The 15,123-nt window shown below is 37.6% G+C and overlaps 1 protein-coding gene across 1 annotated transcript in view; it reads right to left on the bottom strand.

The window, feature by feature from the left end:
• LOC150095889 (isovaleryl-CoA dehydrogenase, mitochondrial) overlaps positions 1 to 15,123 on the bottom strand; it is a 170,879-nt gene that overhangs the window by 140,385 nt on the left and 15,371 nt on the right. The window contains exon 2 of the mRNA XM_090409202.1: positions 11,880 to 11,969. Within this exon, the coding sequence (XP_090265328.1) occupies positions 11,880 to 11,969 (90 nt within the window). The remainder of the gene's footprint in view (positions 1 to 11,879; positions 11,970 to 15,123) is intronic.

Below are 15,123 nucleotides of genomic sequence, written 5' to 3'. Positions count from 1 at the left end.
GTAAACTCAAGAAAATCGACCGTAGAACCCACATTATTTCAGACATTAAATATATTGTGTTAGGATTAGGGACCACGAGATGGCGGCACATTTGAGCCGTCTCTCTTCACTGCGTACCGCTTAATTAGTGTTAGCCTTGGGCCATCTGTCTCTGATTGGGTACCAGTGGAGATTGAACTGCCCACTCAGTCTCCAAAAAGTTAGATAGGGCTAAATGGCCTCGCCTACTCCCGTATACGGGAATAAAAAGGCGTTAGCTGATTTTTTTTTTTTTTTTTTTTTTTTATAGAACTAGCATTAGGAGAAGAAAAAGCAAGTTTCAGACCAGGATGAAACACAATTGATCAATTATTCACCTTAAGATAGCTAACAGAAAAGACACTAAAGTACAACCAGAGTTGCTACATAAATTTCATAGACTTTTATCAGGCATTTGATCCAATCTGTAGAAGAGAACCAATGGAAACTATGAAAGAATTTGGAATTCCAAACAAAAATATAAGAATAATAAAGAATCTATATGAGAAATCTGAACGTGCAGTACAAGTGGAGGACACCTTAACCAACTGATTCCACACAGAGAGTGGAGTAAGACAGGGATGCAATCCACTGGACTTGTTCAATCTTATACCGGAAGAAGCAACTAGTTAGGCCTTAAACAAAGAAGACTCTGGAATCAAAATATATGGGAAAAATATAGCAAATTAGAATTTGCAGACGACATTGCATTACTTGCGAGCACGGAAGAAGATCTATAATGAATTTCTGATAAAATAAAGGAAGAATATATAAAATTTGGATTAAACCTAAATATACACAAAACAAAAATTATGCAAATAGGAAAAAGAAACACCAATCTAAAAATTGAAACTGTAGTAAGAATCTAGAGCAGGTAGAAAACTTCACCTACCTTGGAGGAGTAATTGAGTACAACAGTGAAATTGCAAAAGTTAAAAAAAAATCAGTCAAGCATCTCAAAATTTTGGATGACTAAATAAAATGTGGAAGTCAAGAAACATCAAACGAGAAATAAAAGTGAGAATATATGAGACAATAGTCCTCTCAATACTTCTCTATGGAAGTGGATGCTGGAATCTTAAAAAAGCTGAAGAGAAAAAATTACTGAAATGAGTTGGCTAAGAAGATTACTTGGAGCATCTCTGCTAGATAGACTATGAAACAAAGACATAAAGAAATGACTAAAACAAGAAATAACAATAATAGACAAAATCCAAGAAAGAAGACTGCGATGGTTTGGCCATATGACCAGAATGGGAACAGAAAGATTACCATCTAAAGCCCTGTATATAACGATGGAAGGTAAAAGATCCAAAGGGCAGCCCAGAATTAGATGGATAGACAAAATAAAAGAGGATCTGAAAAACCAAATCACAACAAGTGACACCAAACTAGACAGAATTGTTCGAACTCTCCGGGGACAAACAGAAGTGGAAAGAGTTCATTCAGCCTCATCATCATCATCGTCCGCATAGATAAGAGAAGAGAGAAGAAGAGGCAAAATGACTTTCTTATCCTTACATGTCAAGGTTTGCTTCAACGTCGCAATTATCCTCTGAGTTGTATTTGCAACTGTTGCTATGTGACCTTAAAACTTCAAATTCCTATCCACCAATACACAAAGATCCCTTGCCTCTTCAGTTTTTTGTAGCATGACCCAGCTAATATAATATGCCACTTGAAATCTAATCACACCAAAGTGCATAACTTTACATTTACTAACATTAAAGTGTTAAATTTCTCCATTTTTTTTGTTTACCTTATTTTAAAAATTCTTACCTTGTGTGTGTGTTTGTTGTGTTTATAATGTGTTATTAGTAAAACTTATGATTATTATCTTTAGTGAATATCCCTATTACCTGATATAATTTCTCGTGCTTGCTTTCACCCTTTTTGCTCTGTGACCACTACTAAAATTGCTCACGTGTGCAAAACTTGATAGACAAAGAAATTGCCCATGGTCAGAGCCAAATTTCTTTGATACAAATCTGGAATTAACACAGTGTCAGAATATGGAAAGATTTGTTTGTTAAAGCTGTGCCATCCAAATTCTTAGACAGGAGAATCTTCCTCGTCAGGGGATTAACACTCAGAATGACACACTATTCGATAATCAAGCAATTAAAATTCCCAATAAAAAAAAACTTTGTATATCTTTACTCTTACTGCAGTTGTAGCTATCCCCACAATTTAACTTGCACTGGTTCTATTTTTATGAGTGGTACATTGAGTTCACAGATCAGACAATTTGATAAATAAGAAAAAGAAAGGTTTATTCATTACTCTAATATGATGTACAAATATTAAGATCACTTAACAAAACTGAATCTCTCCTACAAAATTTAAAATGATTAACCAGACATAACCTTAACACTCCTAGTCATAAACAATATGAGACAATATCTACTACCAGTTAAATTTCTGACTTGATCCTACTCAACTAACATTCTTGTACAAGCATTTATCTTATTCTAGATTCAAGAACTATCAGGCTATAACAAACTTTTAGCAATTCAATACCACACTGTACATAAATTCTTACTCAGAGCTAAGACAATCTACCAGTTGATTAGATACTAAAGTCCTGGTTCAGTTTTGTAAGTCCAATCATTGAGCATATCTGCACAAATTTGCACACTAACTGTTTCTTGCATACAAAGGAACTGAAAAGTTTCTACATTACCGAGCATCAGGATCTCTCTTGCCTTTTCTCTCGATCTCCCGAAAAATTCACATGGCTTGTTACACTCTCTTACGGTCAGTTGTCTTCAGGTAGGACAAACTAGTGATCATGAATCACCCTTTCAGATGTGGGCGAAGCTGCTCTGCTGGGTTCGGTCCACGTGGTTCTGCATGTTGACCGGTTTGCACTGGCTTTTCTGCTGTACTGATGATTATGCCCACACTGGATCGCTATCTGGCCGCATGGCTGCCACTGGACATCGTTCTTTTCGACCGCTCTCACGCAACTTCTCCAGGAACAACTGGAACAGGAATCCTGAATAAAAAAAAGAGCCTCCGAGTTGGCGTCGCCAAGCTCTATATATATCCTTGCTGAGCTGTTCTCCCTCTTACGTCACCAGCCAGCACCTAAAATTCTTGCACTCGGTACCGTTCTCCACACGTGCAACTGGAACCTCACGTATTTGACTGCCTGGGTTCATTTCTTTAAGCCTATTATCTAGTTGTATACTTTGATCTAACTTTCTCATGTTAACATAACTTTCACTAAATTCCAACCATTATCGGTTTCACAAGGACACTTAACAATATAATACATAGGAGAATTTACAATTAAATGATTATTTCATTACTTCTGTCAACAATTTCACTTATACCTATATACATGCATTTTCTCTGGGAATTTTTTGTACCTGTTAAATCTGAATGAAATATTTTACAATATAATAAACCTTTCATTCAATATTTAACAAAACTGACAGCCATTTTCGTTGGCCCAAATTTCCAGCCTATTCACATCATTTTGTAAGTGGTGAATATCAGTAGCATTCCTGATTGTCCTGCCTATCTTCACATCATTGGCAAACAATTGCACATCTGACGTTAGACCCTGTCTCATGTCATTAATGTATAGATTGAACAATAATGGCCAAAGGACTGAACCCTGAGGTACACCATTAGTCACCTTAAATCTAGCAGATTCACACTCACCATATACCAATTTTTTGATATCTGTCTGTCAACCATCCCCTGATCAAAGTCAAGAGTTTATATTCTAATCCCATATTCTCCAGTTTATGCAACAACCTTTCATGTGGTATCCTATCAAATGCCTTAGCAAAATCCAACATTATCCAAGTATATCCATCCCCTTTATCCAACTTGGCCATAACATTGTTATAAAATATGAGCAAATTGCTAAAACATGACCTTCCTTAAGTAAACTCATGAGGCACCTTGCAGAGTATAGCTTGTTTGTCTACCCATTTCTATATGAGAGTTCTTACCAACTTCTCTAAATCTTCACTATCACACCAGAGATATTGATAGGTCAGTAGTTAGACACATCAGTATTTACACCACCCTTGTACAATGCAACTATCATACATTACTCCCATTCCTGTGGTATCATTCCTGAGCTGAGACTTAAGTTATACAAACATGTGAAAGGACTAGCCAATTTAGCTGAACATTCCTTTAGCAAATGGGCTGATACTTCATCTGTTCCTATAGACAAATTCTTATCCAGGTTATGCAACAGTTCTTCAACCTCATTTTCATAAACCTCTAACTCTGTTATAGCCAAAAATAGCCAATGTAGCAGTAGCACTGTGCACCATGTTACATACACCTGGTTGATATATCATAGCAAAGTGAGCATTCATTAATTGAACAATCTCCTTAGCTTCTGACGCTCGAGCACTATCTGCATACAATAAAGTAATTCTTTCACATTCATTCATTCTTTCTCGCAGCATAATGATAAAATGAAACAGACCAATGTGGCCTATACCCGTAATCAGCATTATGATGATAACGATAAAATTCTCTTGGAATGCCTTTAGCTTACATGCCCAATTTCTTTTCATATTCCAATTTAGCTTTCCACACAATACGTGTTACTTTTCTGGCCTGAGCTTTATATATTTCATACCTCTCACTCTTATTCTCATGATATTCTTTTGACATCATCTTCTTCTTATGGATCTCTTGCTTAATAAGGTTACACATCCATTTCACTCCCAACTTATTTATTCTTTGATCACTAAGGATGCATTCAGATACCGCCTCATTTAAGCACTTCTTCAAAGATTCCCATGCATTTCTGACATTTTTCCCACTCAGTAACTGATACCATGAGACCAAAGATAGTATTCTTCTAAGTTGATCCTAATTTCCAGCTTTGTAGTTCAGCATGTAACCTGTTCTAATCAGAGCATCAATACAATTAGATACTTCCCAAGAAAGCACAACATGATCAGTGTCATCAACTGGTGGTAAAATAGCCATATTCTTAACAGGCACCCGTTCTGATGCTATGAGCAAATCTAACACTCTTTGACCTCGAGTTCCTTCTTCATCATGCTGCTTGAGAAAGTTGTCTCACAACAGTTCAATAAATTCCTCTTCTTTCTTATCATGAGATTTCTCTTCTACCCAAGCAATGTTTGGAAAATTAAAGTCACCCATAATCACTCATTTGGTATTCATAAATCTAAATTGGTGATGCATTTCTTTGTCCCCTGAAACTGAGCCACCAGGTCTGTAGCAACACCCCACCACATATTTCATTCTGTTAGCCTTCACTTCACACCAGATAGACTCAAACTCACTGCTATATGGGACATTGTTACCATTATTGTTTTCTTGTGTTTTACCCTACTGGACTTAAGTCAACTGATATTTTTATTATTACCAAGACCTCATGGAGTCAAAGACTCTTATCACACACGCAGTTCATCATACTGTGCCTTGAACACATTCAAACTTCTTGCAGACACTACACTCTTAGGCAAGGCATTCCAATCATTCACAACTCTGCATGAAAAAAACCTGCCTCTCACTCCCCTACTCACACCCTCTTTATACAGTTTCCAGGGATGACCTCTGGTTCTGCCCTGATCTCCCACTATTCTCTGTAGAACTTCTCCACCACTGATTTTATAACAACCCCTTACCAACTTGTAGGTCTCTATCATATCTCCTCTCTTCCTTCTCTCCACCAGACTCTGCAAATTACATCTTCTCAATCTTTCCTCATATTCGACATTCCAGAGGTCAGAATCAATCACCTCTGGACCCTGTCCAACATCTCTTCATCCTTCTGAAAACCAGGTGACCAAATCTGGGTACATCAGTCCATGTGTGGCCTAATCAAAGCCTTATACAATGGAACAAGAAATCTCCCTACTTCTACACGCCGATGTCCTCCACATCATTCCCAGAAGCCTTTGTGTTGTCTTTACAATTTTGGCTATGTGTCCCCTAAATTTCAGATCCTTATCCACTATCACCCCCAGATCTCTTATTTCTTCCACCTCCAACAATATATCCTCACTAAGCATAAATTCTGCATCCCATCTTTGTTTTCGAAATTTTAAAATCTTACATTTTGCAACATTGAACTCACATCTCCATTTCTGTGCCCAATCACTCAATTTATTCAAGTCTTCTTGTAAGGCCACAACATCTTCACTACTCTTCATGGCTCATCCAAACTTTGCATCATCTGCAAACAACTGAATATCTACATCCAAATCTTCACCTATATTGTTAATATACAAGTTAAACAGTAATGGTCCCAAAACAGACCCCTGAGGCACTCCACTACTGGCTTTCCTTTTCCTGGATATTGCTCCCCCATACACAACTTGTTGATACCTATCAGATAACCAGTCTCCAATCCAATGCACTAATCTAATATCCAACCCAATCTGCTCTAGTTTGACTATCAATTTATCATAAGGTACTCTATCAAAAGCCTTTGCAAAATCTAAGTATATTACTGTATATCCTTCTCCTCTGTCCAAGGAAGCAGTCAATTTATTGTAATAAGTAGATTACTAAAACATGACCTCCCTTTAGCAAATCCATGCTGTCCATCAAAGATAATACCATTGTTGTCAACCCAACTCTGGATCCTAGTTCTCACAAGTTTCTCCAAGAACTTAACCAAAACACCTGACACACAGATAGGCCTATAGTTTGATGCTTGAGTTCAATCACCTCCTTTATGAAGTGGCACTATCTTGCCCTCCTTCCACTTCTTAGGGTCTTGACTGAGTGCAAGACTCGTATTAAAAAATATGTCAAGACAGGTGTCAACTCCCTGGCACATTCCTTCAGAATACGTGGCAATATATTATCAAGTACCACAACCTTATTAACATCTAATTTACTCAACTCCCAATACACCTCTTGCTCACTTACAGTCAGTCTCTCCTCCCCATCATCTACTGCTCTCAATCTCTCCATGAAGTTACATTCACAAGATTGAAAGACCATTATGAATTGCTCATTAAGTATCTCCACCACACATTCTGCAACAGCTGTCTTTATACCATTTTCGCCTATCAATGTCATCCTTCCATAATCATTCTTTCTTTTGCTGGCTACATATCGAAAGAACTCCTTACGATTCTTTTTGGCTTCATTAGCTAACTGCTGTTCATACCTCTCTTTAGCTACCCTCACCAACCAAGTCACCCTCCTTGCCTCGTCTTTGTAGACCTCATGGAATTGGTTATTTCCATTTCTCTTATGCTGCCTCCACAATGCCCTCTTTCTCTGTATTGCATGCTTAATCTCTTTATTCATCCATCTCACACCTACCTTATTTAACCTTTCACCCTTGGAATACACATAGACAATGCATCTACTAGATAGTTTATGAAAATCCCCCAAGCTGCATTGATCTCTTTTCCAGCTAACTCCTCATTCCATGCTACACCCACAAGCTGTCTCCTGAGCTCTTCATAATCAACCCCCCCCCCCCTTGTAGTTCCACATATACCCTTTTCTCACAGAGGTCCTCACACTGCTGGCAACCACCCAGGTAATCACCTCATGGTCACTCTCACCAATTGGTGAATGATTTTACACCTCATTTATAATTACATCCTCTGATGAGATGACCAAATCCAAGACCTTCAATCCTCACGTGCCCTCTGTTACATACTGTCTGAGGTAGTTATCCCTCAAAAACTCAAGAAACTCATTTTCTTTACTTCCAGTTGCTATCTCATCATTCCAGTCTATATTGCCATAATTAAAATTTCTATATTAAAATGTCTATATTGCCATAATTAAAATATCATTAGTCCTCCTCCTCTCCTATCTCTTTTGTCATTCCTAAAAAAAAGTATATCCATTACACTTGATCCCAGTTGCCATATCTGATTCTGATAGCCAAGTTTCACTAATGCCAACATTATCATAGATCCCTTTATCCAACTCGGCCGTAACATTGTTATAAAATATGAACAAATTGCTTAAAACAAATATAACAAAGAAAGAAAACAAGGATTATGGGAGGATGGTACCTACTTGATGAAAATAGTAGAATGATAACATCTGTGGAGTATACATACAGCTGTGATAGATGAGCAATTCATAAAGATATTTCATGCTCATCATACAAATTTTGAGTGCAATGGGAAGGGAGGAGAAAAGGATTGATGGTGACAAAGGAAGAGGTATATGTATAACTGAATAAGCTTGGTGTCAATAAGCTGGTATGACTTGATGACATTACCACTGCATGTTCTGGGAAATGTTCCAGTGAGCTAACAACTCCCTTAACATATATGCTTAACATGAGTCTTGCATTGGGCTCAGTTCTAAAGGAGTGGAAAGAAGCAAAATTGTTCCACTTCAAAAAGGAGGTGATAAAAACTGAGGTTACATATTATAGGTTAATCTGTGTGTTCAAAGTTGTGGTGAAAGGGGTAGAGAAGTTGGTGAGGACCAAAAATCAGAATAGGGTTGAGCATTCTCTCTCTGATGCTGGTAGCAAAGCTCAAAGAGAGAGAGAGTGTTGTCCACTGTGACATGCAGTGAACAACCAGAGGGAAACCTGGCTATCCAGTCACAAAGGGTGGCAGCTAGACCAAAGGAAGGTTGCAAAACAAGACTTAATGCCAAACACAATTGAAAGCCCTGGAAATGCCAAGGGTGACAGCTCGCATTTCTCTGAACCTTTCCATGACATGTGTCCAGTGGTGGGTGATGTAAGCTAATATGTCAGCTGTGGATCTGAATTGGCAGAATCTGTACTTCTTTTACTATTGTGAAGTATATTTTTGGATGTTAGTTGTTTAGATTTTCTAAAAATGTATCCAGTATGTCTCAGACTATGAAACCAAAGAGCAAACAAAAAAATACAATTTTATTATTATTATTATACAGGTATCCCAACGGAGTCAGGAAGGTTGCAGGAGACAAACACTGACCTTCATACACAATACCTACCATACCTCTCCTTAAACTCATTCACTGTCAGGGCACTCAACTACTTCTGCAATCCATGCCACTCACTGACTACCCTCTATAGAAAAAACCTAGTCCTCACACTTACACAACTTCCAGGGCTGTCCTCTAGTTCTTTCTCTATTCATTGTGTATTGAAAATTTTCCTTTGTATTGATCTTATAGAACCTCTTTAACAACTTATAAGTTCTGTCATGTCCCCAATTTCATGCTTATCAACTAAACTTTGCAGCAAACCACATACCTTCAACTTATCCACACAGGGAGCATTCCACAGACCTGTCACCAGCTTGGTCACTTGTCTCGAAATCCTTTCCACCTCCTGAATCCCAAGAAACCCAGGTGACAAAACCTGTGCACAGTAGTCAAATGCAGCTGAATCATAGCCTTATAAACAGGAATAAATAACCAGCCTATCTTTACTTTTGTGTTTTTCAACATCGAAGTAATCCTTTTAGCTATTTTACCAACTTTTGTAATATACCCTTTGGACTTCAACTCTCTGTTCACTATTACTCACAAAACCCTAGTGTCTTCAATTTCCTTCAATCCACATATCAACATTATCTTCAACAGCTATTGCCCTGCTCAATTTCACATCATCAGCAAATAGATGAGTTCCCCCCCCCCCATATCTTTGCCTATATGGAATGAGAGTGACTCCACTAGTCACTCTCATTCTCCTCAATTCCATTTCATATACTACTCTCTGATGTCTGTCTATCAGACACCCAGCTTTGTATCTAATCCCATTTGCTCCAACTTTTGTAAGAGTTTTCCATGCGATATTCTGTCAAATGCCTTTGCAAATTCCAAAACATCATGGTACAGCCTTTTCCCTTATCTAATTCTGCTCTCACTCGGTTATAAAATGTTAGTAACTTACTAAGAGTCTCCACAGCTCTGTAGCCCCCAATAATATATTTTTTCATTATGTGACAACTAAGAGGAAGAATGACTATGGAAGGAAAAATGACTTAAATCAATGGTGATGATAGAAAAGTGACAGAAGCAAAAGAATTTATTGAACTTATTAAAATTTTGCTAGTTTTTCTGCTGTCTGATCTTTATGAAATTCAGTAAATTAATTATGTTTTAGCACACTGTTATGGATAACCAGCAATCAACAACAGCTAAGTCTATCTATATGTGTGCCTCAATGACACCTGTTTTGACATATTTTTTTAATACGAGTCTTGCACTCGGTCAAGTCCCTAAGGAGTGGAAGGAGGGCAAGATTGAGCCACTTCATAAAGGAGGTGATCGAACTCAAGCATCAAACTATAGGCCTATTTGTGTATCAGGTGTTGTGGTTAAATTGTTGGAGAAGCTTGTGAGAACTAGGATCCAGAGTTGGGTTGACAGCAATGGTATTATCTTTGATGGACAGCATGGATTTTCTAAAAGGAGGTCATGTTTTAGTAATCTACTTACTTATTACAATAAAGTGACTGTTCCTTGGACAGAGGAGACAGATACACAGTAATATACTTAGATTTCACAAAAGCTTTTGATAGAGTACCTCATGATAAATTGATAGTCAAACTAGAGCAGATGGAGTTGGATATTAGATTAGTGCATTGGATTGGAGACTGGTTATCTGATAGGTATCAACAAGTTGTGTATGGGGGAGCAATATCCAGGAAAAGGAAAGTCACTAGTGGAGTGTCTCAGGGTCTGTTTTGGGGCCATTACTGTTTAACTTGTATATTAACGATATAGGTGAAGATTTGGATGGAGATATTCAGTTGTTTGCAGATGATGCAAAGTTTGGATGAACCATGAAGAATAGTGAAGATGTTGTGGCCTTACAAGAGGACTTGAATAAATTGCGTGATTGGGCACAGAAATGGAGATGCGAGTTCAATGTTGTAAAATGTAAGGTTTTAAAATTTGGAAAACAAAGTTGGGATGCAGAATTTATGCTTGGTGAGGATATATTGTTGGAGGTGGAAGAAATAAGAGATCTGGAGGTGATAGTGGATAAGGATCTGAAATTTAGGGGACACATAGCCAAAATTGTAAAGACAACACAAAGGCTTCTGGGAATAATGCAGAAGACATTGATGTGCAGAAGTAGGGAAATTCTTGTTCCGTTATATAAGGCTTTGATTAGGCCACACATGGACTATTGTGCACAGATTTGGTCATTTGGTTTTCAGAAGGATGAAGAGATGTTGGAAAGGGTTCAAAGGCGATTGACTAAGGTAGTTTCTGACCTCTGGAATGTCGAGTATGAGGAAAGATTTAGAAGATGTAATTTGCAGAGTCTGGTGGACAGGAGGAAGAGGGGAGATGTGATAGAGACCTACAAGTTGGTAAGGGGTTATTATAGGATCAATGCTGGAGAAGTTCTACAGAAAATAGTGGGAGATCGGGGGAGAACCAGAGGTCATCCCTGGAAACTATATAAAGAGGGTGTGAGTAGGGGAGTGAGGGGCAGGTTTTTTTTCATGCAGAGCTGTAAATGATTGGAATGCCTTGCCTGAGAGTGTAGTGTCTGCAAGGGGTTTGAATGTGTTCAAGGCACAGTATGATCAATTGTGTGTGATAAAAGGACCTCCCAGATGAGTCTTTGACTCCATGAGGTCTTGGGGTAATAATAATAATAATATTCCAATTAAGAATTAATAAAGATGCAAAAAAGAGTGACTTTTTTTTTTTTAATATGATATCCAAACCAGAAAGCTATAAACCTATAGCACATTTGTACCATGGGTGGGCTAAGGATTTGAGATAATCGAGGAGGACTACTCAGGAGTTCAAACATGAATTTTGTGAAGCCACTTCAAGCCTTTAATAGGAATGGTAATAATGGTAAGGTGATGCAAATTATATGTTGCCTAAAATAAGGATATACTTAATATAAAAATAATGTATATTTAATATATAGTCAAAAAATAGTATTTTACCCTGAAATTGGAAAAGTTATCCTTCTTATCAATCTCATTAGCATAGGGGGATAGTTCTTTTTGAGCAAACTGAAACACAGATTCTCGAAGCTAAATAAAGAAAATAAATCAAAAGCTTGTTTAAATAAGCAGAGAAACACTGCATAAAACACTTGTAATATGAAATAATTATAATCCCATTTTCAAAAATATTGTTTATAATTCTAAAATTGTGAACATTTCTAAAACACACTTGTATAAGACTTTCTTATGTGTAACAAAGAAAACATCTCTGGACAGTCCAAAGACATCGCCTTCCTGAAAATAAGAAGTTATCATACCTCACATCTAGTACTATAAAAACCAAGTAAAATATTATATTTGTTTCTTAAAATAAATGAAAGGTTGTTTTATTTAGAATGTTTGCACACATGTATTGGGTGAGCAATTATCAGGATATTTCATACTCATGAATATCATTAACGAGGTGAGTGTAAAGGGTATGGTGGATGAGGAGCTAAAGATGCATGAGAGAGAGAGAGATGGAGGCATGTGAGAAATTAAGTAAACCTAATGGTACCCTTTGCATACCTGTTTAACAACAGTCTTACAACCAAATCAAAAGAGAGTAAAACTTTACCACTTCACAAAGGGATGATAAGACAGGCTACAAATTATAAGCCAATCTGTGTGTCTGAGGTTGTGGTTAAGGTGTTGGAGAGCTTGGTGAGGGTAGGATTCAGAAGTGGGTTGATAAGAACAGCATTCTTCATGCTGCTTTGTTAAAATGGGGCCATGTTTTAGTCCTCTGTTTGTGTGCAATGAGGTGACACATTCACTGGCAAGGGAAATGCACATACAGTGGTATACTTGGATTTTTTGAAGACCTCTGACAGAGGTCTTCAAAATTGACACATGATAAGCCAGTAACTAAACAGGAACAGATGGGGTTGGATAATAAATCAGTGAATCAGATAGGTGATTGGCTGTCAGATGGGTATCATCAGGTTGTACAAAGAATGTAAAGTGCAGGCCTGGAGAGTGACTCAGTTGGTAAGGACAAGTTGTCCTTACCAACTGAGCAAAAGTGCAATACGAGCAGAAATTAGCAAATAAGACCAAGAAAAACACTCAGGAAGTTCTTCGATATGTGGCAAGTAGAAAAATGATTGTGGTTAGATGATGTTAATAGATGAAAGTAGGAGATTGGTAACTGCTGCAGGAGACATAATCAAGGTATTCAGTGAGCAGTTCATCAAGATGTTTCATCCTCAGTGTGATATCAGAAGCTTAAGTGTAGAGAATGAAATGAGAGAAGATTTAATGGTGAGCGAGCAAGATATATATATATATATATATATATATATATATATATATATATATATGAGGAGTTAAGTAAGCTAGTTGTCAATAAAGCAATAGGACTTCATAACACATCACCACGTCTTAAGGGAATATTCCAGGGAGTTAGCACTGGCCTTGGCCTACCTGATTAACAAGTCTTGCAACAGCACAAGTCCAGAAGAAGTGAAAGGAAGGTAATATGATTTCACTTCACAAAGGTAGTGATAAGTCTAAGGCCACAAATAATAAGCCAATTTGTATATCTGGAGTTGTGGTTAAGGTACTGGAAAGGTTGGTGGCTAGTATACAAAAGTGGGTTAATAACAGTGGTATTCTTTGTGCTTTTCAGTGGTATGCATATAACAGTTGCATGCTTAATATTTGCAAAGGCTTTTAATAGATCACCAAACTACAGGTTGGTAACTATACTGGAGCAGATGGGATTGGATGATAGATTAGTGAGCTGGATAGGCAACTGGCTCTCATAGGTATCATCAAGTTGTGTATGGGATGCAGTATCCCAAAAGAGGGAAGTTCACCAGTGGTGTGCCACAAGGGTCTGTTTTAGGACCACTGTTATTTAATTTGTAGATTAATGATACTGGGATAGGTTTAACTGACAAAACAGAACCATAATCAATGATATACAACTATTTGTAGATGATGCAAAACGGGAGAATGATGAGGAATAAGGCAATGTTGTAGCCTTAGGGGGAGTTGAATAGACTGTATGAGTGGGAAACAGTATGGAACTGTGAGTTCAATGTTGAAAAGTGTAAAGTTCTGAAATCTGGTAGGCCACAATGGAATACAAAGTAGACACTTGGTGGGAAATTTTGGAGGAAGTTGAGGAGACAAGAGACTTGGAGTGGGGTAGTGGACATCACATCAGATTATGGCAATGATGCAGAGAACCTTAACTTGTAAAAATAATGAGATTCTGGTTCCATTATATAAAGCCTTGATTTGGTTCTCTGGTGATGAGGATATACTAAAAATGATCCAGAGAAGACCAACTAAGGTGATATCTGGTCTTTGGGATGTGGGGGGGGGGGTGATGATGACAGATTGAGGGAATGTCGTTTCCAAAACCTTGTGAATAGAAAGAAGAGGGGGGGGTTTAGGATTAAGACATTTAAGTTGGTAAAGGGTTGTTACCAAGTTAATGTGGAACCTTGGTTCCCTGGTGATGAGGATATACTAAAAAAGATCCAGAGAAGACCAACTAAGTTGATATCTGGTCTTTGGGATGTGGGGGATGATGACAGATTGAGGGAATGCTGTTTCCAAAACCTTGTGAATAGAAAGAAGAGAGGGGGATAGGATTAAGACATTTAAGTTGGTAAAGGGTTGTTACCAAGTTAATGTGGAAGAAATTTTTCATAGAATGGGAGGAGATAGAAAGGGGGACATCCATGGAAGCTGTATAAGTAGGGCATGAGTAGGGGCAGGTTCGTTGTGTGAAGAGTGGAATGCAATGCCTGACACTGAAGTGAACGCAGATACATCAAATGAGTTTAAAGCATGGTTTGATGGGCTTTGTGTGTAACAGTGTATACCTCCCATGATGAGTCTTTTGACTCCATGGAAGTCTGGTGCTAATAATAATAGTTATTATTAGCAGTTTTTAGTCTTCTTCATTTCAGTAACACTAATTGTGTATGGTATTTCTCTAATTCTTCTGTCCATTCTACTTCTTTTCCATTTATACTTTTCACGTTGATGGTACCTACCTACCATTAGTTCTGTTGATGTTGAGTTTGCTCTGTTAACTAATGAAAACAAAAGGAGAATTGTTTAAGGAGATGATGCTCAGCATGAAATTTCATGAGTTATATTTTTTTATGCCAATTCAGAATACAGGTCGTTCAGCTGTCTGAAATTTATAGTGGTCCAACCTCATTCATTCAATATCCAAGTA

The sequence above is a fragment of the Typopeltis vanoorti genome, chromosome 19 (assembly GCF_054136105.1).
Source record: "Typopeltis vanoorti isolate ZY-2024b chromosome 19, IOZ_Tvanoo_1.0, whole genome shotgun sequence".
Classification (NCBI taxonomy): Eukaryota; Metazoa; Arthropoda; class Arachnida; order Uropygi; family Thelyphonidae; genus Typopeltis; species Typopeltis vanoorti.
Note: the sequence above shows the minus strand (reverse complement) of the source record. Positions and strands in the feature narration are given on the sequence as shown.